The 25,314-nt window shown below is 51.4% G+C and overlaps 2 protein-coding genes and 1 non-coding gene across 6 annotated transcripts; all 3 read right to left on the bottom strand.

The window, feature by feature from the left end:
* Nucleotides 1-375: 375 nt before the first annotated feature.
* On the bottom strand, nucleotides 376-15,668 carry Ehmt2 (euchromatic histone lysine methyltransferase 2). Of its 4 annotated transcripts, XM_046467813.2 has the most exons (28): nucleotides 15,599-15,668; nucleotides 14,886-14,952; nucleotides 14,585-14,791; nucleotides 14,238-14,491; nucleotides 12,182-12,266; nucleotides 12,045-12,085; nucleotides 11,633-11,788; nucleotides 9,817-9,954; nucleotides 9,612-9,726; nucleotides 9,353-9,454; nucleotides 8,993-9,141; nucleotides 8,758-8,901; nucleotides 8,438-8,673; nucleotides 8,176-8,358; nucleotides 7,982-8,064; nucleotides 7,456-7,562; nucleotides 7,236-7,358; nucleotides 7,049-7,150; nucleotides 5,967-6,071; nucleotides 5,687-5,841; nucleotides 5,429-5,596; nucleotides 4,359-4,503; nucleotides 3,992-4,069; nucleotides 3,504-3,619; nucleotides 3,302-3,388; nucleotides 1,800-1,878; nucleotides 1,462-1,637; nucleotides 376-881 (listed from the first exon to the last, which is right to left on the bottom strand). In XM_046467813.2, the coding sequence occupies exons 1-28, from the start codon at nucleotides 15,638-15,640 to the stop codon at nucleotides 701-703; spliced, it is 3,624 nt and encodes a 1,207-aa protein (XP_046323769.1). In that variant the 5' UTR covers nucleotides 15,641-15,668; the 3' UTR covers nucleotides 376-700. The 4 variants fall into 4 exon arrangements, with proteins under 4 accessions (XP_046323769.1, XP_046323770.1, XP_046323767.1 ...); XM_046467814.2 differs by lacking the exon at nucleotides 9,353-9,454; XM_046467811.2 differs by lacking the exon at nucleotides 15,599-15,668 and having other exon boundaries at nucleotides 14,886-15,184.
* Trnaa-agc (transfer RNA alanine (anticodon AGC)) lies at nucleotides 11,867-11,938 on the bottom strand. Its single transcript has one exon. It is a non-coding gene; the product is annotated as a tRNA-Ala (tRNA).
* Nucleotides 15,669-17,415: 1,747 nt separating the features above from the next.
* Nucleotides 17,416-19,961, bottom strand: Zbtb12 (zinc finger and BTB domain containing 12). The gene is made up of 2 exons (XM_046467820.2): nucleotides 19,677-19,961; nucleotides 17,416-19,182 (listed from the first exon to the last, which is right to left on the bottom strand). Exon 2 carries the CDS (start codon nucleotides 19,160-19,162, stop codon nucleotides 17,783-17,785), a length of 1,380 nt encoding a protein of 459 aa, XP_046323776.1. The 5' UTR covers nucleotides 19,163-19,182; nucleotides 19,677-19,961; the 3' UTR covers nucleotides 17,416-17,782.
* Nucleotides 19,962-25,314: the final 5,353 nt, after the last annotated feature.

Genomic DNA, 25,314 nt, shown 5'->3' on the forward strand with positions numbered 1-25,314 from the left:
CCCCCGGCTGTGGTCCCCGACACACTCTAGTTCCTCCTTCCGAATCCACAATTCTGTGACCAGTGGGGCCAGGACGCTTGAGCCTGGAACCAGAGGATCAGAGGCTGCTTGCTCAGTGTCAAAGACCAGGGTGGGAAGGAACTGGCACATGCCAACAAGAAATTTTGCAGTACCATAACTGGGGTATACCTGGGCCGACACCCTCCTAAGGATTAAATGTTAAGAATTGTCTTTATTTAAGTCCTTGACTAGACCAGTTGTTCCTCCAGTCCCCCCCTCCCCTCCCGCTGCCTAGCTTGCTTCTCACCCTGCTCTGCCCCTTGAACCCACCATCCTTCTGGCTGAGTGTTTCAGATCCTTACAACAATCACCCAGTTTATTACCAAACCCAAAGTTTATTGAGAACAACAAAAAACCCAGTTGGCATAGAGGCCAGATTTCAATTCATCAAACTTCAGCTGAGGATGGGAGACGGGGGTGGCCAGCCCTGAAGTCATGCTCCCAGGGAGGAACCAGCTCTGGGAGAGGGGCCATCAGACCTCCAGGGCCTGGCTGGAGTCTCTGGTTGAGGAATGTGTGAAGGGTAGTGGGCAGGAAAGGTGGCAGTGCCCCAGGTTTGGGCTGTGAGCAGCAGGTGGCAGAAGCAGCTGCTGAGCTGATGGCCACTGGGGCAGGGGAGAGACAAGGGTGTGGTCCATTTTCAGGAGTTGACAGGGGGCAGGGAGCCAAGCTCGGGCAGCAGCTCAGGGTGGGGATCCAGGCGGGCCAGGCGGCTCTGCTCCAGGGCGATGGCCTCGGCTGAGTGCTTACACTTCTCAGAGCCACACTGGCAGGTGAAATATTTGCTTTTGATGTCCCAGAAGCGGTCACCGTAATCAAACCTGTCAGAGGAGCACAGATACTTGTATAATCTGGACTCAAGCACCCAGAGCCTTACTCTAAAGACTCTGAGGATGCCACTTCCCATGAAGGACTCAGGTCCCCAGCCCCATTTTGCCAGATACATTCTAAATCTTTTTAAGTTCTATGGACTTGCAGCTTCAGCACTGCCTTGGAACTGGTTAGAAATGTAGGCTCCTGGGGCCCCTCCCAAATCTAGTGAATCAGAATCTTGCTGATGCTCAGGACAGTTTTAACAAGCCCCACCAGTGCCAGGCACAGTGGAGCACACCTATAATCCCAGCAGCTCAGGAGACTGAAGCAGGAGGATTGAAAGTTCAAAGCAATTCAGCAAGGCCCTAAGCAACTTAGTGAGACCCCCATCTCAAAAATAAAAAATAAAATAAGGGCTGGGGATGTGGCTCAGAGGTTAAGCTCAGGGTTCAATCCCTGGTACCAAACAAACAAATAAAAACCACAAGCAAGCTCTCTAGGGGACACTTTGTATGATAAAGTCTAAGAAGCTCCCTTCAATCCCTGCCTGATCCCCAACATTCCTGGCAGAGCCCAGAGATGCCTCACCCTAGCTCTTCCCCGGTCCGGATGTCTCGGGAACTAAAGAAGGCGATGCGTGGGAATCGCAGGTCTTGGTGCAGCATGAAGACCCGGACAGGGATGATGTTGGGGTCACATAGGTGGTTGATAAAGCGGCTGATGTTGCCATAGTAACGGGCATCAATGCAGTATACCTCTCCATCCTGAGGGGGAAGGACATCACTCTTCATATCCATCCCCACCTTGCCTGCCTGGTCATCCCCTCTGCATTGACCATTCAGTCCTTCCTCCCCAGGTTTCCCTTTCCTAGGGGGTTCCAGAAACCTAGCCACTAGGAGCAGGGCTTTTAGAAGCTGCCTGCCTACCTTGTTGTCTAAATCGAAGAGGTAAGAATCATCCTCTCTCACATCAGCCTCAGCGTCAGAGATCAGTTCCCCAACATACCTGTTGCACAGGAAACAGTGGTTCTAAAGGTGAGCAGGGCGGTCTCTCCTTACAACCCCACAGAATCCTCTTCTTTCATTCCTCAGATGCCCCATTACTATCTTTGGACCTCACAGATCAACACCGCTGGAGCTGTGGTGGGTGACCCAAGGCACAGCGGGTACACAGAGGAGCACACATCGCCTGGGACGGGTAGTGGGCAGTCCCCGGCTCTGGGGTGGGTGTTAAGAAGAGGAAGGGGGATATAGATAGGCATGTGAGGGCACAACCCAATATACAATTCTGCCAGTTGGGGTCCCCACTGGAGACCTGGAACAATAGGCAGGTAGGAGGGAAATCCCAGAAGCCTGTGGGCCCCAGAAGACCTGGAGAAACAGTGGTGGGAGGTGAGAGAAAAGGGCTAGAGCCTAGAGAGTGTGGAGACAGAGCTGGGCCTCTGTGGCTAAGGGCATTAGCACCCAGGGACAGCAGGCTCAGATGGGGAAGTTTGTCTGGGTTTAGACACTGGGAGGTTTGTGTCCTAGAACCACAGGGCAGGTGGTGGGCGATGCAGGGCTGTGTGACAGAAGAGGGACTGGGCTGCAGGAAGAGAAGAAGCAATGAGGAACTTTGGGAGTGGCTTGGGGGTGAGAATGCCCACATTTGGACAGCAGGAGGAACTGGTAGATAGCAATTTTGGATGGGCTGGGCAGAGGTGAGGGCAGCATCATGGGATCAGGTAGTCTAATAGGAATGGGCAAATGCCAGAACAAGGACTGGGACACATATTGGGGGTAGGAGTGCAGTAGAATGACTGTGAGGCGGCTTCGGCTGCAGCAGAAGGTGAGGGCAAGAGCAGATTTTGGCAGGGACAGGCAGTGAGCAGATGGTGGGGGAGGATGGTCCAGGAGGAAGGGGAAGGGGCTACTTGTTTGAGAATTTGAGAGAAGACATAATGGAGAGAAGCTCAATGGTCCCTTGAATAGGCAAACAAGGGTTCCCCCTACCAGGCCAAAGGAATAAGTTTGAGGGCCAGGGTATAGGGAGCCAGCCGGTAGAAGGCAGAGAAAGAAGTCATGGAGATAAACAGGCCCTTAAGTAGGTGGCAGGCTGCTGTTATCACTTCCATTTTACAGACAAGAAAATTAAAGCTCAGAGAGATTAAGCAACTTGCCCAAGGACATACAGAGGCAGGGCAGGGAGAAGATGTGTGAGGTCTGGAAATACACTGAGGTGGAGGGAAGGGAAAACAGGACAGTAGGGATGGATGGCCCTGCAGTGTGGGCAGAGTGGAGGTAGGCTCCCTTAGCTGTGGGGTGGAGGTCAAAGATGGCTGGCTGAAGTGGGCAGAAGAGATGTGATCCATCAGGGAGGAGGGCAGAGGGAGGCTTGGAGTCAGAAGTGACTGTGCCCACAGGTGCCAAGGTACCCCCAGCTGACTCACTCGCAGATAAAGGTCCCCTGGGGGATGGTCTGCAGGGCGCGAACACCCCAGCCCATCTTGGCTGTTCGGTAGAGCTGCAGTCGTACCCTAGGGGTGGGAGAGAGGGAGATACTAGGTGCAAGGACCTGGAAAAGCCCCAGGAGAGGAGATGGGGCAGTGAGTGGTAGGTGAGACCGGGTGATGGGGGCTGCAGGGGTATTACTTGATGCCGCTCTGCACCACTCGGTTCTTGCAGTTTCTCCAGCAGGAGCAGGCTTGGTTACACTCAAAGATCAGGGGGGGCTCGATCTTGTTAAATTCCTGGAGCAACCGCCCATCCTGGGGAGTAGACCCGAGGCGAGAACAGTGGTTTTTGTGTGGGACCCATCTTAGCTGCCCAAGACCCCCAACAAACACTACGTAGGAAAACCCACTGCTGATCTCAACCCAGAGGCAGGGAGGTGTTGAGGAGGCCGCAGCATTGCTGAGGTCAGAGACCAGGAAACACAGGCATCACCCTTGATTTGCATATACCTAGGCAGAGGCCCAGCTCTGCCCTGGAAGTGTCCCTGGAATCCTCAGCCTTGCCCTGCCCTCTCTGTCACTTCCCAGACAGGGTAGGTGAGGAACAAGATCCCAGGGAATTGGTGCTATCAGCCAGCTCCTCTGGAACAATGGCAGAGCGTCTGGGTCCAGGTGAGGGGTATGTACCTTGTCATACCAGCAGCGGATGCTGAGCTGGCCGCACAGGCAGTTAGAACTGGAGCAGTCATCCACACACGTGCAGTGCTGGGGTGGGAGGCAGAGGGTCAACTTAACCCCGGATCGGCAATGGCCCAGCTCCCAGTGCTGTCTGCACCCCAGCACTGTTCTTTCTCTGGGACCCCATGTTTTAGGACAATGGTTGGTGACGGTCTCAGGTTGAGAGGAAATTAAGATATTACTGATAGGGGTGTCCCCAAGGCCACCATGAACTCCTATTTATGATACCTTCATGTAACCTAGAAAAGCACCCTACTTGCTCAACTGTACTCGGTGGCTCTGGTGGCTCTGTGGCGGACCCAGGGCTCTCACTTACCTGTAGATGGGTTATGTTGCGGTCAATGTTCATGGTGGATGTCTCACAGTTCTCTGAGATGTACTTATAATCCTCGGGGCAGGGCTCCCCATCCACACCATTGACACAGGGAATGGGCACATTCTCGTAGCCCCGTGCTACATCCCTGCAGAAGTGGGAGAGACAGGATAAGGACCAAGGGTGAAGAGCTCCCATAGATGCAAGACGGGTAGAGAGGTTCCTTATGCATGGGGAAGGGGAGGTTCTGGGAGTAAGGATGCCAGATACAATCCAAGATACTCAGTTAAACTAGAATTTCAGATTAACAGGAATAACACTTTAGTATAATTTAGTCCCAAATATTTCACGGCACATTCTTTTTTTTTATATCAGGGATTGAACCCAGGGGCATGTAACCACTGAACCATATCCCCAGACCCTTTTAATATTTTATTTAGAGACAGGGTCTCACTGAGATGCTTAGGGCCTTGCTAAACTGCTGAGCTGAGGCTAGTTTAGAACTTGTGATCCTCTTGCCTCAGCCTCCTGAGCCACTGAGATTACAAGTGTGCGCCACCATGCCCAGCTGCATGGGACATTCTTTTTTTTTTTTTTAAGAGAGAGTGAGAGAGGAGAGAGAGAGAGAGAGAGAGAGAGAGAGAGAGAGAGAGAGAGAGAGAGAGAATTTTTAACATTTATTTTTTTTAGTTTTTGGCGGACACAACATCTTTGTTTGTATGTGGTGCTGAGGATCAAACCCGGGCCGCACGCATGCCAGGTGAGCGTGCTACCGCTTGAGCCACATCCCCAGCCCCATGGGACATTCTTATGCTAAAAAAAAAAAAAAAAAAAAAAAAAAAAAGGTATGCTACCTGGATTATAGGAGCTGCCCAGCTCCCATCTGAAATTCTAATCCAACCAGGTGTTTTCTCTTTCTATTTGCTGTATTTGTCAACTCTAACGGGAGACCAACTAGAGTGAATATAAGGCTCGATGGGGGATGGGGAGGATTTGGGGGATGTTATAAGGGTGTAATGGGGCCTGGAAGAGGGCACACTGGTTGTTCAGGGTGCAGAGGGACTTAAGCTCACCGACAGATGATCTTCTCAGTGCGAATAGCCCGGTTTCCCACTCCAAGTCGGAGCTTGCGGTTCAGCTGGAGTGCAAACCACACATCAGAGCGCTCAGGGGTCAGGTCCCATGCTGTGTCCCCCTCCTTGTTCCTCAGCTCAGGGTTGGCTCCACGTGACAGAAACAACCTAGGGAGGGAAAGGGAGCCTGTGCATGGCATCCCAAGCTGTTGGAGGAGGGGCAGGAGTGTCAGGGGCCTGGGGTGGGCAGGTTCTCACAGCACGCAGTCGTGATAGCTCTCCCGAGCTGCAATGTGCAGGGGCGTATCCCCATGGTAGTTGACAGCATGGAGGTCACAACGGGCATTCAGGAGAACCTCAGCGATGGCAGCACTACCAGTGAAGGAAGCCCAGTGCAGGCAGATGTTTTCCTCCTATGGGTGAAAGAAAAGATGTGGTATGGGCGGCTGAATCCCTGAATGCAGCTTCCAATTTGCTCAGGGGCCTGAGGCTGTACCTGCTCTCGCCTTCTCCCAACCCTGACCAAATCCTTACTCACATTGTCAGTGAGAGTGACATCAGCTCCTCGTGTCAGCAGCATTCGGATCACATCAATATGCTTGTGTTCTGCGGCCCAGATGATAGGCGTCCACCCGCCACTATCCTGTGGGTGAGAGGGGGTAAGAAGCGGGCCATTGGCCCTGCTCACCAGAGTACATATGGTCAAGAACACAAACTAAGAGGCCAGTCTGTGAATCCCAGCTGTACCCACAAGCTTGGAGAACATGGACAAGTCTCTTATCATGTGTGGGCCTCGTCTATAAAATGGAATTAACAGTGCCTGTTGCCTAAGGCTGCAGAGAATTAAGTGATTTTTCTTCCTCTAAAACACACTATTTGGGTGTGGTGGTGCATGCCTATAATCCCAGCAGCTCAGGCGCTGAGGCAGGATTTAGAGTTCAAAGCCAGCCTTAGCAATGGCGAAGTGCTAAGCAACTCAGGCCTTGTCTCTAAATAAAATACAAAATAGTGCTGGGTATGTGGCTCCGTGGTTGAGAACCCTTGAGTTCAATTCCCAGTACCCCTCGAAAACAAACAAAAACACGCAATTTCAAGCTGGCCATGGAGGTGCATGCCTGTAATCCCCAGTGGTTTGGGAGGCTGAGGCAGGAAGACTGTGAGTTCAAAGCAAGCTTCCTCAATTTAGCCTCTAAGCAACTCAGTGAGACCCTATTCCTAAATAAAATACAAAAAGGGAAGGGGATGTGGCCTGGTAGTTAAGTGTGTCCTGGATTCAATCCATGATACAGCCCCCCCCCTCAAAAAAAACCCCATCCACACTATTTCCTAGATCTGCCCATTCCAAAGTCTTAGAAGTTGTGACAATTCAGCAGCAATAAACACCCCTAAGAACACAGATTATAATTACTACAAATTATTTCCCACGTAAAAAACAAAAGAGTTTTTAGAGAAATTGAGTCTGGGCAGGAAATGTGCTGAGAGGCCAAAGAGCTCTCAAAGGCTATGGGCCACATCAGAGAACGTAGGAGCCTACTTCAAAGGGCTTTTCCTGGACAAAGCTTGAACATTTAGAGATGAACCCAGAGGGGCTGGACAGGGTGTGCAGCCCAGGCTGCTGACCTGGGCGTTGACGTCCACCTGTCCTGTGCTGAGCAGCAGGCTGACCATCTCCAAGTTCCCAATTTTGGCGGCATGGTGGAGGCAGGTGGAACCATCCTCCTCCTGAGGGAGACATGGGCAGATAAGTCCTCTGGCTGGCACTCTGAGCCCAACCCTGGCTCCTAGAGGCCACTCCCTGCTGCTGCACCTTGCTGTAGACACAGCCACCACGCTGCACCATGTAGCGTGCCACCTCCAGGTGGTTGTTCACCACGGCCTCCATCAGCGGTGTCCGCTGCTGCTTGTCCACTGCATTAATGTTAGCTCCAGCCTGCGAGGAGGGGCAGGAGGGCTGGCACCAGGCAAGGCTGGGCAGGGGAAAGGGTCCAAGACCTGGTCAATGAGGCAGAGGGCTGGGCTCTGCTGACCTGCAGCAGCACATGGCAGATCTCCACGGAGCCCTTCTGGGCGGCTGCGTGCAAGGGCGTGCGCTTGCTCTGCTGGTCACTCTGGAAGTTGGGGTCCAGGTTGTCCACTGCATGGAGAGCCCGCCATACCAGAAGAGGGAGGGACAAGTGGTAAGCAAGCTAGGGGGCGATGGTACCTCCTGTAGGAAGGCTCCTTAAGGCCCCCTGCTGGGCATCCTGTGTTTGCCTCTATCAGGGCACTCAGCAGAGAGCCAGAGTTCCCTCAGGCTGGCCCTGCCCCTTGGTACTGCTGCACAATGGGTAAGGTACTTTGCTTTTGTGCCTTGATACTGGGAAGGTTTGAGTTAACACGTATAAACACGCAAAAGAGAACTTAGCACCCATGTCCCCACTTTCCTGGGTTTTGGTCCTTCCCCAACCATGCTAAGTCCTTCAGGGTAAGGACTGAGCTTTGTGGCTGTCCTCCTGGCCCTGAGCCCAGGGCCTGGTATAAAGGCGGTGTTCAGTGAGTAAGTGGCACACTCACATAGCATCAGGATCACCTTCTGCAACTCCCCCTGCTTCACTGACAGGTACAATTGCCGGGGGTGGAATCGGAGCTTCTTCCGCCTGCCGGAAGGAGGAGGGGGACAAGGTGGGTTGCTTAGAATTCAACATCAGCTGCAGTACCTGCTCCTCTGGTCCCAGCCCTGGCTGTCCTCAGAGTTAACACCCACTCACCTCTCTGATTCCTGGATGACCAGAGCCTTCTCCAGGGCCTCACGACCTGGCCCTGGTGGCAGTCCCACTGCCGAGAGACACCCCCCATTGGGCAGGGTCAGGGAAGGCCCTGAGCTGTCGATGGTGTCAGCCAGGGGATCACAGGGTGGGCGTCGGGGCTCCCCATGCCCTCGCATCCGGGCACTGTGAGAGGAGGTTTTAATGTCTAAGGGGCAGGAGGGATGGGGTAGGGAACAGGCAGAGGGAAGAGGGAGGCCAGTACCTGGGCTGGGAAGTATCAGCTCTTCCTGGGGCATCTTGGGCCAGGGGTGGGGGTGCAGGGGCTGCAGTACCAGCTGGTGGGGTTCCCCCATCACCCCGGGGGATAGTCACCTCCTGGGCCTCAGAAGCGTCTTCCCCACAGTGGGGACAGAAGACCATCCCATTGAGCTGGGACACACAGGCCTTGTGGAAGCGGTGGGCCACACGGAAATCTGGGTGGCATTCTAGGAAGGTACCCTGGGGGCAGGCAGAGGACACAGTCAGGCTCCGAGAGCCCTCTCCCATGGGGCAGGCTGCCTGTCTGCACCACCGGTCACTCACCGCCGTACAGAAGTAGCCGCAGCCTGGGCAGCAGTGGTGTTTGACCATGCGGGCACGGTGGGTCTCACAGAGCACCATCAGTGCCACACGACTAGATGGCCTCATGGTCTCCCGCTTGAGGATGGCAGCATTGCAGCCAGACAACTGGGGTAGTGAAGATGGGTGAGAACAAAAGGTGAGTCTGGGGTTTGTTGCTGGCTCTCCAAGGACCTCTCCCACCAGCCCATGGGCCCACCTCTCCATCTACACTTTCGGTGGCCATGCACTTGTGCCCTGCTCGCTCACTGATTCGGTCAATCTTAGGTGCCTCCATGCGACAGCTGCAGAGGGGCAGCTCCTCAAAGCCTCGCTCAGTCTCCAGTGAAGATGTGTCATTAGACACCCCTTGGACAGAGGAAAAAGGAAGCTGAGGGAGGCCCTGTCCCTCACCCACTTTGAGGGTTCTCTCTTACCCACCCTACCTCTCCCTCCTTGCTCCAGAACCCCAAAGTCTGCCATGGATACCCCAGCGCTGGCAGGGGACCCCCCTCCTCCCCGTCCCTCCAGCCCTGTGGGCGCCCCCTAGTGGCTCCTTGTCCGGGCAATTGGCAATTACCAGCGTGGTTGGGGGACAGAGTCCCCTCGCTGGGCAGCTCCAGGGACCCCAGAGGGACCTCCATGTACTCACTGGGGCCTGAGGAGCCCACACCATTCACTCCTGACACAGAGACAGAGAGAGTGAGAGTGCGAGCTCACAGTGCCTGGACGTGTGGGTACATGCACGTATACATGCGTGAGCGTGTGTGTACGTGCGTGCTCTCTGGGGACGGGAGGGGGGCTGGAGGAGGGGATCCAAAGCAGAGGAGCCCCCTCACCTCGTGGCTCCTTGGCCCGTGCTGGCTCCCGTTTCCGCCGTTTCCGAGATGGCTTCACCCACGGGCTGTCCTTCCGCCATTTCTTTTTGGCCTTGCGCCGGCCACTGGAGCCACTCTGTGAAGGACGAAGGGTTAGGGGCTCTGGCCCCAACCTCACACCCTGCTCCTCTGGCCCCACAGGCCTCCATTCCACATCTACTCTTACCCTGTCTGACTGATTGCCTGATTCCTCATCTTCCTCTTCTTCCTCCTCTTCTTCCTCCTCCTCCTCCTCTTCTTCCTCTTCTTCCTCCTCTTCCTCCTCCTCTTCACTCAGTTGTTCAGCCAGAGCTTCAACTTCAGACTGAGAGAGAAAAGTGGGGCTGGGGAAACATTGACCTCCAGGTCCTAGCCCTCCCCTGGGGAGAACTGGGCAGAGGTAGAACCCCAGGACTAAAGATGATAAGGTAGGGTAAAGAAAAACACCACTATCACTGCCATTACTCAAGATGGCTCCTTGGAAAAGGCAAATGTAGGCAAAAGAGAAGGGAAAGGGCTGGATAAAGATGGGAACATGGAATACTATACAGAAGGGAAAAGGGTGCCATAGTTGCAAGTAAAAATGTAGTGTGAATTCTGGCAACATAATAGGAAATACAAAAAGGGAATTTCAGGAAACAAATACCATGTGATACTGCTTTTATGAAATTGGTAAATTGGTACAACTGTTAATGGTTACTGAAAATTGGTACAATTGCTAATGGCTGCTGAAAACACTAGATGAAAAGTTAATCAATGTATCACTAATTAAAACAAATAAAAAAATTTAAAAAGTTAATGAGGTGCTCTATAATGAAGGAGTCAGGTTGACATCACCTGAACCCGCCACTGGTCAATGATAACGTCACTAATGTGAGGAAACAGGAAGAACTTGGGTGCACTATCAAAAGTCTTCTTACCAAAAAAAAAAAAAAAAAAAGTACAATCATGCTTCTAGAACTATCAGCTTAATCTGTTCACACAAAATAATAGGCCACTCCAAGTGTGAGGAATTCTGCTGGACAACTGATCTGGTTTCAACAAATAAATAGTAAAAAAAATGAGGAACACAGCCAGATGTGGTGGAACATGTCTATAATCCTAGCTACTCAGGAGGCTGAGGCAGGAGGATTCCAAGATTGAGGCCAGCCTCAGCAACTTAGTGAGGCCCTGTCTCAAAATGAAAAAAAATTAAAAAGGCCTGGGGATATAGCTGAATGGTAAAGGGCCCCTGGGTTCAATCCCCAGTACCAACATAAATAATAGTAAATAAATAACAGATGAGGAAATCTGTATCAAAAGAAACCTAAGACAAATGTCAATCAAATCAACATGTGGTCTACATTTGGATCTTGCCAAAAGCCCACTTTGAAACAACCAAATAAATGCAAACACTGACAGGATGTCTAATGGTGTTAAGATATTACTGCTAAGTTTTTTGGGGTGTGAAAATAGTAATTTTGTAATGTTAAAAAAATAAAAAGAGACTCTATACTTAGAGATACATGTGGAAACATTTCTACATGAAACAATATGATGCCTGAGACTTACTTTGAAACAATCCAGCCAGTGTGTGTATTGGGAGAGGTATAGATGAGCAGCTGTGTGTTGATAGCCACTGGAGCTGATGATGGGGGTTCCCTATTCTCCACTTTGTATATACTTGAAAGTTTCCATGATAAAATGTTAAATAAAAAGCAAAACCACACATAAACATGTGAGATAAAACTGAATAAAGAGCAAGAGAATAAGTAAACCACCAACAAACCACAAAATGGGATGTTAAAGCTGAAGTACAGGATGGGGGGGCATCTTGGTGGAGAGAGCAAGGGATAAAATGGGTTGGAGGAACACACTGGAAACAGAGGGAGATAGCATGGGATCATGGATTAGCAGGTGTTGAGAAGATAAAAAGAAAGAAAAGGGGGAACAGGAAAAGACTGGAGAGCGAGCCCCGGACCAGGGGACTCCCTGACTGCAGAGGGCAGGCTGCTCTGGCTCACCTTGCTGTCAGAGTCTACGCGCTCATCCACAGAGTAGGAGTCATAGTAGAGACTGAAGTCGTCGCCTACCACTGTCTCCCACTCCTCCAGGGACCTGGGGTTCCCCTTCTCCAGGGTCACTTCTCCTGAACCCCGGGCAGAACCCAATTCCTCTGACTAGAAAAAGATCAAAAAACTTGAGGCTACAAGCATCTTCCATCAATCCCCCACTTCTCTTTTCCCTCCTTTTTTTCTTTGCAGTGCTGGGGATTGAACCCAGGGCCTTGTGCATGCTAGGCAAGTGCTCTACCACTGAGCTACATTCCAACCCTCCACCCCTATTTCTCTTGAGGACAGGCTATAGCCCCAATTTCTAGGATCCTTTGGAACAGCCCCCCAGATGGAGAGACCCTGCTCCCTCCCTCTAGCTCACCAGGCCATTTCCAGAGTTCAGCTTCCTTCTTTTGGCCACATCTGTAATGAGAAAAAGAGTAAAACCTGTACTGTACACCCCAGGGATGGGCCACATCAAATCACGGAGGTGGGGGGGGGGTCAGGAAGGGCACTAACCTGAAGTCACCTTCCCCAGAGAGTGCACGTCATCACTCATACGAAAATGTTGTACTTCAGGAGGCCGTTTCTCGGGGACTGGGGGCTGGGGCAAGAGGAAACAGGCTTAGGATTGGAGTGAACCTGCAGTTTTGCCTGAGTTAGCTTGGAGCTCAAGTTCAGTGGGGCATGGTGAACCACTCCTCCAAAATTAAGCTCCAGAAACCAGTAAGTGGCAAAAAAAGAACTGCTGTTTTCTAAGAGGAGGTGTGTGAAAACACAAACTCAGGAGGTTAAAAGGTCTCTGCCCACCTACAGTCACAGCAGCAGTATCCATAACAACTAAGATGTGAAAGCAACACAGGTGTCCATTTTTTTTTTTTGGGGGGGGTGTGCCAGGGATTAAACTCAAGGGCACTCAAACACTTAGCTACATCCCCAGACCTTTTTTTTGTATTTTTTATTTAGAAACAGGGTCTCACTGTGTTGCTTAGCGCCTCGCTTTTGCTGAAGCTGGCTTTGAACTTGCACTCCTCCTGCCTCAGCCTCCTAAGCCAATGGGATTATAGGCATGCACCATCAGGCCTGGCCTCAGGTGTCCACCGAGTGATAAATGGACAAAGTAAAATGTGGTTCACCAAGTCAGCCTTCTGTATCTACAAGTTCCACAAACTGAAGCCAAAAGATATTTGAAAAAAATTTTGCCTATACCGAACATGCGGTTTTTTTTGTCATTACATTATAATGTAATAACTATGAAGCACTTAAGTTGTACTAAAAATAACCCAGAGCTGACTTAAAGGATGATATGTGTACCTTAGAAGCAAATACTAAATTGTTTCATGTAAAGGACCTAAGCATTCAGGGACTTTCGCATCAATAAGGGGGCTTGGAATAAATCCCCCTTGGGATATCAAGGGATAATATGTATGAACAATGGAATATTATTCAGTCTTAAAAAGGAAGGAAATTCTGACACATATGACAACATGGAGGAATCTTGAAAACATTATGCTAAATGAAATGAGCCAGTCACAAAAAGAATAAGTGCACGGGTATAAGGTAATTAAGAGTAATGACACTCTTAGAATGGTGGTTGCCAAGGGCTAGGGAGGAGGGAATGGGGAGTTATTGTTTAATGGACATGTAGTTTTAAGTTTTACAGGGTAAAAAGGGTTGTGAAGATTGATGGTTACACATTATGAATATTAACACCATTAAACTGTCCACTTAAAAATGGATTATAAGGCAATTTTTATGTTATTTTTGGAATTCCAGGAGTCCTTAACCTTGTCATAGCCAGGCATGGGGCACACACCTATAATCACAACTACTCAAGAGGCGGAAGCAGGAGGATCACAAGTTTGAGACCAGCCTGGGCAATTTAGCAAGCCTCTGTCTCAAAATTTAAAAAATGGATAGGCATATAGCTCAGAGCTAGAATGTCACTGGGTTTAATCCTGAGTAACACAAAAACAAACAAGACCACCCCCCCAAAAAAAATAATACCCCCAATCCAAAAAGCCCACCTTGTTGTAAACCTTCTAGGATTTGGGGACCCTTTTCACTTTCCTCTTCTGACATTTCTGTGGCCCTCATCTCCTTCTCAGGATAGATTCCCAGTACAGACTTTATAAATAAACAGAGCATGTGTATGTATGTATGTGTATGTGTTTGTGTGTGGGAGGGTATAGAACAGGCAGTTCCAAGAAGGGATGAAAAATCTCCTTCAGGACTTGCTTTCAAGTAGAAAAATAGAGAGGTTGGAAGTTCCTTTACATAGTCATTATCATAAAAAGTAATTAGGATATAAACTATAAGTAAACCTTCAACATGCCTCTTTTCTATTCTTACCACCCTTCCCCCAAGAATACAAACTCCAGGAAGAGAGAATCAGTCAGACTAAGCCCAGCCCAGCCTAATATTTAACACATAGCAGCCCTTTGGTAAATCTGTGAAAACCTGAAGGGGCCTGAAGCTAAACTACATTAACAACAACAACAACAAAAACCAAAACACACCTTTACCATGGATAACCTCATTTCCTCCCACTTCCACTCCATCCCCTCATCCTTACCTGTCCATTTCCTGGTTTGGACATGGTTTTCCTGGCTCGGTGTACCTTGGGCTGTCCCTCTGGGCTGGTGGTGGCTGGAGGGGGTTCAGGCCCTGCTGCTGCAGTTCCCTGGGCCCCTGGCATACTCAGTAGCCTCATAGCCAAGCTCTGGACTGATGGGGGCGATTTCCCTGCCCCTGTCATTGACATTTTGGCCCGACTGGGACAAGCACCTCCCTTGCTGGGGGATGAGGGGAATGACTTTGTGGCATGGCCTAGAAAAAGACAGGGAGATAGGCAGAGGCAAGATAAGAAGGCAGCAGAGTCATAGAACCCCACCCTCACTCCCTGACTCTCCTTCTTCTCACCCAGCAGAATTCGGCCCCCATCTCCCTCCAGGTTCTCGGGTTCATCCCCAATGAGTGGTGTAGCTCCTACAGGGGTGTCAGCCCCCTCATCACCAACAGTAACAGTGACAGAGGCCGGAGATGAGGGGCCAGCAGGTTCCAGGGAGTCGGTGTTGGCCTTGGGCAGGGTGTCCTCACTATGAGAGGTGTCCCCCAAAGAGCCATGAACTGTAGGGAAGAGAAAAAGTTCAGGGCTGAGGACTCTGGGGATCCTCTGTCAGTAAAGTGAAGGTCTAACTGGGCCCTTTTCCACCCCACTCACCTCTTTCGGCGGCTCCTCTGGGCTCCTTCTCCAGCAGCAGTGCCCCCATCTCAGCGGGGGCCTCCCCCTGGGAGGGGAGACAAGGGACGGGGGGGCTGGTCAGCCCGGTAGGGATTTGGGGGGCCCAGGACGCCTGGGCCCTGGGAAGAGAGAGTAGGCTCCGGGGCCTACCTCTTCCTCTATGGGGGCCCCCTCTTCCTCGGCCTCGGCTGCCCGGAGGGGCCGCACGACCCCTCCCCCGGGCCCGCATCAGCCCCCGCCCTCTCGGTAGACCCCGCATCTCTGGGGCCGAGAGGAGAGGAGGGGGAGGGGGCGGGGCCTCAGCGCCCCGGCCCCGCCCCCTCCTCCCGGCTGCACGCGCCGCTCCCCCTTTGTCCCCCAGGCCGCGGGGACCCCGGGCACCAACCCCTCCAGCGCCCGCTGCCCCCCAGCCTGGTGGACGGCCCCTCGTGCCCCTCGCGCGTGCTCCCGGAGCCCCGGCGCCCGCCGCCCACTCAGGGGCAGCCGGCGGCTGCACGCGCGCCTCCGTGCCCACTCCCCCCACCTCCCACCCCCTGGTCCCCTCATCCGCCCCCGGTGTTGGCCCCCTGGATTGCTGCAAGTCCGGCCCGGGCCCCCCGGCCCCGTTGCACCCCCGGAGCATTGCACGGGCGCGCGCTTCCCCCGGGCGCGCGCGCGGGCATGCACCCGCCTCTCCCCCTCCCCTTCCGCACCTCGGCGGCCGCCGCCGCTGCAGCTCCCGCCGCCGCCGCCATCGCCGCTTGCGCGAGGGGCCGAGCCGGCGCGCGGCCGCCCCGGGTCACGTGGGCGAGGGAGGGGGGGCGAGGAGGAGGCTTAAAGGAGCCGCTACGAGCATTCTAGCCATTTTCCCCTGAGAGCGGCCTCGGAGATGGCAGTGGCTGTCCTAAACTGGGGACTGCGGGTCTGAATTCCTGTCTTTCCCAGCCTCAGCTCTGCAGAGAACTAAGGGTGAGGCAAGTCTGGATCCAGGTGTGGCTTCTCTATCCTCACTTGGTTTTAAAAGCAGAGTGTCTGTCCCTCCTGGCTTTCGGAAGCTGGCTTTCTGATTCTCTTGTGCTTCTCCTGACTCTGATTGCTTTTCTGTATTTTCTAGTTTCTGGGCGACCAGATAGAAGGCTCGGCCTCATTTGGTCCTCGCCTGTCTATCGAGCAAGAAGGGAGCGTTAGGGACATGCGGAGGACACCTATACTATTGGCTCGCTCTAGCAGGCTGCTTCATGCCCCTTGGAGCGGCGTTCCCTTTTGAAAACCTGGGGCTAAATGTCTCTTCTGCTTATGCCAGGCGTGTTCCGCCACCATATGCGCTAGAGATCCAGGTAAACCCGGCGGCCCGAGTGAGTGACTACTGTAAGTAATCATTTTTCCTAAAGAATAGAGGCACTCCTTGGGTCGTAGCTTAATTGACAGTTTATGTATGAATGGCACACACCAAGATACACAACTCTGATTTAGAGTGCCATCCCGGAAGGTATTACATCTTAGTCAAAGTTTGGAAATAAATGTATGGTTTCAAACAGTATTTGACACAGGCAGGTTGTTAAGGTATGGGGTATCTGAGGCCAATTCCAGGCCTTCTGGGAACTGTAGTTCTCTGGTTAAGAACTTTCCAGAGCTTTCTGGGAAATGTAGTTTCCCCCACACCCTATGCAAGTTTAGTGGGTTTTTAGTTTTCCCCAAGACATGAACCATTTCCCCCAGACAAAAATGCCAAAACACAGATGTGTATTTGCAATTTCAGTGGGTATAGCCACCTGCAGCCCATTCTTGGTACTGATACCAAATCCAGCAGGTCGGGGAACAACTTGTGTATCACTACAGATGACAGTCACTTGTGCTATGAGGTATCTGGCTATAAGTTGAGGTTGCAGAACTGGAGGAGTGTATCTTTCTGGCCAGAGGTGCTCATTTGTCACATTCTATGTCCTGTGTAAAACTGGGATCCTTTGGGCATGGGACCTGTGTGAATTTGTGACTTTTGGTTACTGAGCACACAACATTAAAGAGAGAGGCTGTCTAGGGTGGACAGTTATATACACGCAGTTGCCAGAGTATAAAGAAAAAAAAATTTATTTCGTGGAAAACAAAGCAGAAAAACTAAAACCCCAAACTTCAGAAAAAATCCTAAAAAATACGTTTTTTCTTAAAAAATACTGTATAAGTCTCTACTCCTCTCCCTCCCCGCTAACAGCCCTCCTTGTGTCCTTTTCCTATGTGCCCTGCCCCCCACCCCCTCCACTATTCATTGTTCTTGCTATTGTACCCCCACTTCCCAATATCTACCCAGGATGCTCACCTTAGTTTTTTACCTGGCACCTTACTTTGTTCTTCAATTTTGGTGAGCCTTGTACCCACAGTCCCATTTCCCCAGCATGCAAGAACTGACTCCCCTGTTCCTTTTCTGGATTCAGTAACCGTTTCCCCTTACCACTCCCTCTCCCAAGATCTATTCTAAACAGGAGCAAGTAAATTGCCTCCTGCCAAATACCCTCCCAATTCCCACCCACCCACCCCTACCTCAACAAATGTTGGAACCTTCTCCTGGGCAGCCTTAGCCAGGAAAAAAACATTTTCCAGTCTTTGCTTTTCCTTATTGTATAAGACCCTTCCCCTCCCTCCACATATCCATGCACCTCTACAAGAAGAAATCTTTCTTTGGGACCCTATATTCCCTTGGTCTTGTCAAAGAACCCTGTCCCCAGCTCCATCCTTTTCTTCTGCTGACAGGCAGGGTCTTCTTTCCAAGGAATCTCCTCCCTCCCTCCCTAGGGATGTGTCTGCCCCAGATTCCCCACCCCCCAATTCTCCTGGGCGTAAAACCCCTCTTCCCAACCAGCCCAGGGACCCCAGCCTCCTGGCCTCCACGCTGGCTCCACTAGTTAGCGGATGAGGACGTTGATCTCAGCCACGCTTGCCTCCAGCACGTTCTCCGCAGTGGTCTTGCCGTGCTGTTCCTTGAGGTGCCGCCTAATGGCAGGCTTGTGGGCAAAGCGCACATCGCAGTAAGAGCAGCGATAGGGCCGCGCTCCCGAGTGCAGATTGAGGTGGTCGTGCAGTGTAGACTTCTGTGTGAAGCACTTGCCGCAGATGCCGCATGAGTGCGACTTGACGCCACGGTGCACGTTCATGTGGCGGTTGAGGTTGCTGCTGTGGTTGAACTGCTTGCCGCAGCGTGGGCACATGAAGATGAAGTGCTGCGCACGCATGTGGAAGACCAGCTTCTCCACGCCCTGGAACACTTCTGGGCACTTGGTGCACTTGATGTTCTTCAAGGGGTTTCCACCTGAGAAACCCCCTGGCAAGGGACCCCGGCTGCCCCCTGCCCCAAGGCTGCCCCCCGCCCCCCGGGCAGCCATGGCCACCGCTGCCGCTTCCACTAGGCCCGAGGTGGCCCCCACACTGGCCCGGCCTCCTGGGATCAACAGCAGGCCCTCCCCTTCTGCGTCCTCCGACAGGCTGTAGCAGGCCTTCACCACACCTTGTGGTGGGGCTACAGTGCTGGGGGCCACGCTACTCTGGGCCAACTCCCCAAGGTGGCCGCTTACAGAGCTCCCAATACCCAGACCCCCTCCCAGGCCTCCAGGGGGTTTGAGCCGGTGCGCCACCTCGAGGGCAGACTCCACCTTGACGATGCAGATGTCTGACACGTCCTCATCTTCGTCCTCATCCTCCTCTTCGGCCTTCAGCTCCAGGTCTTCATCAAGAGGGAACTCCAGCTTCACTGGCCGCAGGAGCGGAGGGGGTAGAGGAGGTGGGGGCGGGGGCTTAGGGGCTGGCTTTGGGGTCCTGGCTGGAGGGAGGAGGGACTTGGTGGCACTGACACTGCTCACGAGGCTAGCCTCACTGACCCCATCCTCTTTAAGGCCTATTTTGGGCTCAATAAACTGGCTGAGGGCGTTCCGGCATTTCTCCACCACGTGCTCCATTTGTAGGTAGGAGGCAGCGGTTAGGTAGTTGACGATGTCCCTGACTGCGAACTCGAGGGCACCAGTGTAGCAGGAAAGGAGCAGATCGGCTACGATGCGTGCACTGTGCATCAACGAGACCTGCAGCTCAGAGCTGGGATTCAGTAAGAACTGGTCTCGTAGGAATGGCGAGCAGGCAGCCAGGATGACCTTGTGGCCACGGAACTTGAGGCTGTCGGCCACAATGGTCACGTCGCAGAACCGCTCCTCTGCGCGGAGCTGGTTCATATTCCGTAGCGTAGCAGCCTCGTGGCCCGGCAGCTGGAAGCGCAGGACTTCCACCCCAGAGGCCATTGTGGCAGGAGTGGGCAACCCTGGTTGGGAAGGAAACCGGTCAGAGACAAAGGTCTCTGGCTCTCCGAAGCCAGGGGTCCAGGCCTCTCGCTCCCATTCTTGCTCGGCACCCCTAGCATCCAATCTCCCAGTCTTCAAGCCTTTTCCTCAGTTTCCCCGAACCCCCGGGAGGCGCTGGCCCTGGGAGAGGAGGGAGGCGTGGTTCCTGGGGGCGGGGCAGCGGTCCACACCCCCCAGACCGGCGGCCCGCGACCCAGGGGCTAGCCCACGCGCCCACAGGGGAAGGACGAAGAAAGGGGGACAGAATCCTGGGGCTCTGGACTCTAGGGTGACCAGGGTTGCACGCTCTTCTCACCCCGCCCCCTTTATCCGTTGCCTGCTTCCCTTGATCCCCATTTACACGTCCTTCCCAGCCGCCTGCACGCATCGTGCACGCCCCCCTCCCACGCTCAGAGCTCCGTGGCACGCCCCCCCCCACCACCAGCCCACGACCCTGAGTGCACGCGTCTCTCACCTGGCCGAGTTCCGCGCGCTGTTTTTTTTCCCCCCTATTTCCCCCACCCCCCCGGGGCCGGCAGCGCCCCCCACACACACGGGCAGGGCCTGGGCAGCGCGCAGGCGCGGGGGGTGAACGGGGCGCGCGCGCGGGGCCGACTCCGCGTGGGCGTAAGGGGGGAGGGGCGGGGGCAGCTCGTGCCGTGTGTTCCAGGCCCCGCGCTCGGCGGCGTCGGCGAGGACTCAGGGAGGAGGAAGAGGGGAGGGAATTAAAGGAGCAGGATCCCCCCCCTTCCCGACCCCCCTTTCTCCACTGGCACCCCCACGCGGTTAAAGGGCTGGACAGCCGTGCCTCCCCTTTGGCCAGGATTATTTGTCCGCCAGAGCGGAAATACGTTCCACACCCCGCTCTTTTCTTGCTCCCCCTCCTCTCTGCCTCTGGGGCCCGCGGCCCATCTGCGCGTGCGTGCCAAGTGCCGCGCAGAGGCCCGCTTGTTCGGGCCCGCCCCCCGCTCCCGGCGGCCCGCGCTCGCTCCGCGCCCCCGCGCGTCCCTCCTGCTCCGCGCCCCCCCAGAGCGCGCGCTTGTGTCCCGGCTCTTCCTGGGCGGCTCTGCCACCTGCTCCCTAGGGGTGGTACGCTCCGGTCCAGCTGTGTGGAGTGAGGCCCCTGGTACAGCGGCAACTCCTCCCAGAGGTTCAGGCCAGCCCACGGCTATCAGTGCTTTTGGGTCGCTGTTGCCCGCCTGTGCATCATGAGTATGTGCATAGTTCTCCCAATCACACTTCCAGACTTTTCCAAGTCTTCTAAGCTAGTAATCATCTCAGCCTTCCTGGCCTAAAAGATGATTTCATTTCCCACAAAGCCAGATAATCCAGTACTCTCAGCTTTTCCCCATTTCAGGTCACAGATCACACCCGTCCTCCCTTCCATTTCCATAACTGAAATTATCTCCGTGCTATCGACGACCTTGCCCAGTTCACCTCTACTATATAGGCAACCATAGAGGACTAATTCTTCTAATTATGCTATTATTTATATTAGTATGAGTCTACTATCTTCCCTCTGCACGAGTTCCTCCGATCCTTAGCCTCTCCTCCAGATGCTCCACTGCCCTAAACAAAACCTCCCCTCAGTTCTGCAGCTGGCCTTCTCTTTCTTTGGCACAGCTTCACCATCAGCACTTTTTTGTTCCTTTATTTAGTTGTAGATGGACACAATATCTTTATTTTTATATTTATTTTTATGTGGTGCTGAGGACTGAGCCCAGGACCTCACGCGTTCGAGGCAAACGCTCTACCACTAAGCTACAACCCCGGACCTGTTTTTGTTTAAATATTTTTTAGTTGTCAATGGACCTTTATTTTATTTATATGTGATGTACAGAATCGAACGCAGTGCCTTACACATGCTAAGCTAGCAGTCTACCACTGAGCTACAACTCCAGCCCCCACAGTCAACACTTATCAGTGCTTTGAAAGCTGGTCCTCAACCACCCCTCTTTCTTATATCCACAATACCTACACTCACTTTCTCAACTAACTCCATGTGAAGATTTCTTACCAATTGCATTTATTACATCATCCAGGAGTTTAGCCGGCGGCCAGCACAGGCTTCATAGGTGAAGGGAGAAATCCAAAGAGAGTTTGAATTACCTTTAAACCAGCTCCAGGACGGCTTCTGTACCCCCAGCCTCAAGCTACCTATTAGAGTAGCGAGGTTTACTGAAGAGGCTAGCAAGAGAGAGAACACGCCAGGGAGTGGACTGTTATTGGGTAACAAAAATTCTGGGGAAAATCCCTTCCAATGAAGATTAAGGGGGGCAGTGTCCCAAAGTCAGGTGAGACCATTGGGTCTTCAGGGGTTGTGGTCAGGCACGCCTTTACACAGACAAGCCCTCAACCTGAGAAGGGTGGGGAAAGTTCTGGACACAAAGATGTGTCTAAGGGCCTCTCGCCTCTCCCCCAGCCAGGGAGGTAACTCACGTTGCCTCCCACATAGGAGAGTAGCACATTTTCCTTACATCTTAATTCTGATGTTTTTACTAAAGTATTCAATATCTGGTTTCCCCATGAGATGGTAAACTTCTTGATTATGAAAATTATGTTGTGAGTTATGTTTTGCAAATAAAAGTCATGCAATAAATGACTGGCTGTTGAAGTCATTCCTCTTCAGCTCAGCCAGCATCCATCCAAAGAAAGTTTATTCTTGATTTAAACTGCACACCCAAATTTAAGGGTTGCTGTTTGGTTGGAAGGTGCAGGCAGTGTTCAGATAATGTCTTGGCTTTTTGCCCTTTAAAATTCTCTGCCTTTTATGCCCCTGCCCAGTTCTCTTTATTCTAAAATAACCCCTTTGCAGAAATCTTATTTGTAGTCAGGTTAGTGGATTAAAGGAAGAACATATGCTTATGAACCTTGGCTCAAAGCCATATTCCACTCTATACTATACAAGGGCCCTGGGCAAGTTACTTTATGCTCTCACAGTATCTTTATTTTTGAACTGAAGGTACTAATTGCTCACAGGGCCAATGTAAGGTTTAAGTAAGCCTGGCATACAGTAGGTGCTGAATCAACAGTAGCTCTTTTCTGCTTTGCTACTTGGGAAACAGACTAACATTTTCTTTTTTTGTGGTACTAGGGATTAAACCCAGGGCCTCAGGCACTTTAGCCAAATGCTCTACCATTGTACTATATTCCAAGTCACCTCCCCTGCCTTTTTTTTTTTTTTTTTTTTTTTGAGACTTGGTCTGTCACTGGATTGGGTCCAAGGAGCTACCCTGGAAGGGGAAAAGGGGACCTCAAGTGAGCCCTGGCAGGTTCTTGACATATGCCACAGAAAGGAACTTCAGGACAAGTTAAAAAAGGCATAAGCAAAGACTTATTAAGAAAGCAAGGGGATTTATTTAGGACAACACACAATAGAGCAGGCTACACAGTCAAAGGGAGAGGGAGTCAAAAACAAAAGGAAGAGAGTGTGGACACTTGAGATTAAGATGTGTTTTGGGGGTTTTAGGCTTCTTATTTTCCTGCTTCTCTATACCCGCCCCACTAGGGAATTGAACCCAGAGGTGCTTTACCACTGAGCTATATCCCAGATCTTTTTATTTTTTCTTTTAAGACAGTACCTCATCAAATTGCTCAGTCTGGCTTTGAACTTGTCATCCTCCTACTTCAGCCTTTTGAGTTACTGGGAATACAGACCTGCTACTGTGCCCTGGTGGGGGCTGCTTCTTTTAAACTTTGTAAATAGTGAGCATGGGAAGCATGCAGTGGCAGTGTCAGCCTAATGAACACAGTTCTCCCTCCTTCCTTCCTTCCTTCCTTCCTTTCTTCTCCCCCTCCCTCCTCCTCCTCCTCCTCCTCCTCCTCCTCCCCCCTCCCCCTCCGCCTCCTCCTCCCCCCTCCCCCTCCTCCTCCTCCATTTGGTACAGGAGATTGAACCCAGGGGAGCTTTACCACTGAGCTACATCCCCAACCATTTTTCAATTTTTATTTTGAGACAGGGTCTCGCTAAATTGCAGAGGCAGGTCTTGAACTTGTGATCCTTCTGATTTAGCCTCCCATGTCATTGGGATTCTAGGCATGTGCCATGGCATCTGGATCCGTTTTTTTTTTTTTTTTGCTCATGGAGAGTATACAGTGAGTCATGATGGCTTTGGTCTTCTTAGAATTTTCAGGCTGACGTTTTCTAGTTAATAGATCTTGAACTGTATCATTTTTTAAAATCTGTTTTAGATGTTGATGGACCTTTATTTTATTCATTTATTTATATGCGATGCTGAGAATCAAATCCAGTGCCTCACACATGCTAGGCAAGCGCTCTACCACTGAGCCACAACCCCAGCCCTGTATCATGGGTTTTTAAACATCATCTCTCTCGGCTTCTTTTAATCAGTCTAGAAATACATTCTATAAACTAAAAAGGAATATAGACACTAATTTGGATTTATAATATTCTGAGACTTATTGGATCTCTTAAGAATTCAGGCCTTGAGGAAGACAGGCCTGGGGAGTGAAAGTGAGGTGTTCATGGAGTTTTTAGTTTACAAATACAGTCCCTCTTTCCTTCCCTGTTTGTCTCCTTTCAAAATACCCATCCTTATATATTCTAACCTACTTCATCACTAAGTTGCCCAGTCTGGTCTCAAACTTTTGATCCTCTTTCCTCAGCTTTCCAAGTAGCTTGGATTACAGGTGTGTGCCACAACACCCACCAGGAAAACAGAATTTTAAAGTTCTTTTGAAAATGTCAGTCTGAACCAAATGAGATGGTGCACACCTGTAATCCATCTATTTAATCCTCCTGAGACAGGAGGATTGCAAGTTCTACATTAGCCTGGGCAAATAAAATAAAATAAAAAAGGCTGGGGATGTAGGTCAGTGACAGAGCACTTACCAAGCATGTAGGAGCCCCTAGGTTTAATCTCCAGTATTACAAAAAAATCATCATCATCATTTTCCAATCAGAGTAGAAATACAAAAAGGTATTAGGCCTGGTTTTGCACACCTTTAATAATAATATAGTTGCATGCCTCTAGGCTTGGGAGGCTGAGGCAGGAGGATCATGAGTTCAAAGTTAGCCTCAGCAACTTAAAGAGGCCCGAAGCCACTCAGTGAGACCCTGCCTCTAAATAAAATATTAAAAAAGGCTGGGATGTGACTTAGTGGTTAAGCACACCTAGGTTCAATCCCTGGTATCAAAAAAAAAAGTTGTTAGATTAAGAACAAGAATTTGCAAAGTTTTATATCCTTCTTCTTCTTGCTACTTCTTTCTGGGAATGTGGTCATCCCACATAGGGGACTAATCTCAGCTTGTAGTTTAGGACTGGTGGTACTTGGTAGTAGGTGGAATTGAGAGCCAATGAATCCTTCAAGTGCCTGGTCCTTCTGGTTACAGCTTTACATAGTATCAAGCCAGAGTGCACAGACCTATCCTTTCCTATACAGTCTGATGGAGAAATGATGTAAGGCCTGAGTAGCTGGGATTATATACTCCATCCAGGGGGTCTAGAATCATCTAGATCCTTGTCTCTTGTTCTTCAACTTCTGCCAGTATAAGACAAGGGGCTCTCCTGTCCTTAGCTTGCAGTACCAAATGTCTTGGCCTAGTGTCAAGAACAAGTAAATTCAGTATTCTTAGTGGGCTTTGGAAGTAAAATCCAAATAGATGCAAGGAACAGCTAAGAGTCATAAGGTCTAAGTTTTAGTCCAGTATATGTCTTTTACTTTTTTTTTTTTCAGATTGAAAAAAAAAATCAATCAGTTGGGGATTGAACTCAGGGCATCACACACACTACCGTTTAACTGAATTTTAATATTTTTTGGTAGTGAGGATTGAACCCAGGAGAGCTTTACCACTGAGTTACATCCCCAGTTCTTTTTATTTTTATTTTGAGAGAGGGTCTCTTTCGAACTTGCAGTCCTCCTGCCTCAGCCATCTGAGTTGCTGGTATCACAGATGTGTGCCACTAGGCCCCACCCTTTTATTTTATTTTGAGACAGAATCTAACTAAGTTGCTCAGGCTGGCCTAGAGTTTGTGATCCTACTGCTAAGCCTCCCGAATATTTGGGATTACTTATGTGTGCCGCTGCTTCTAGCTAGTCCAGGCTTCAAGTCATCAAGGCTCCAGAGGTTTCAGTATTTTCTACAATGTAGT

This window comes from Marmota monax, unplaced genomic scaffold (genome assembly GCF_021218885.2).
Source record: "Marmota monax isolate L192 unplaced genomic scaffold, Marmota_monax_Labrador192_F-V1.1 WCK01_AAM20220418_F8-fsc00404, whole genome shotgun sequence".
Taxonomy (NCBI): domain Eukaryota; kingdom Metazoa; phylum Chordata; class Mammalia; order Rodentia; family Sciuridae; genus Marmota; species Marmota monax.

Excerpts from the sequence above, each read along its gene's own strand:
- Zbtb12 (XM_046467820.2), bottom strand. The coding sequence starts at position 19,162 with ATGGCCTCTGGGGTGGAAGTCCTGCGCTTCCAGCTGCCGGGCCACGAG.
- Ehmt2 (XM_046467811.2), bottom strand. The coding sequence starts at position 15,165 with ATGCGGGGTCTACCGAGAGGGCGGGGGCTGATGCGGGCCCGGGGGAGG. Across the intron at positions 8,065-8,175 it reads GTCATCCAGGAATCAGAGAG|GCGGAAGAAGCTCCGATTCC; the intron begins GTGAGTGGGTGT and ends TCCTTCCGGCAG. Across the intron at positions 7,359-7,455 it reads TCTGCCATGTGCTGCTGCAG|GCTGGAGCTAACATTAATGC; the intron begins GTCAGCAGAGCC and ends CCCTCCTCGCAG.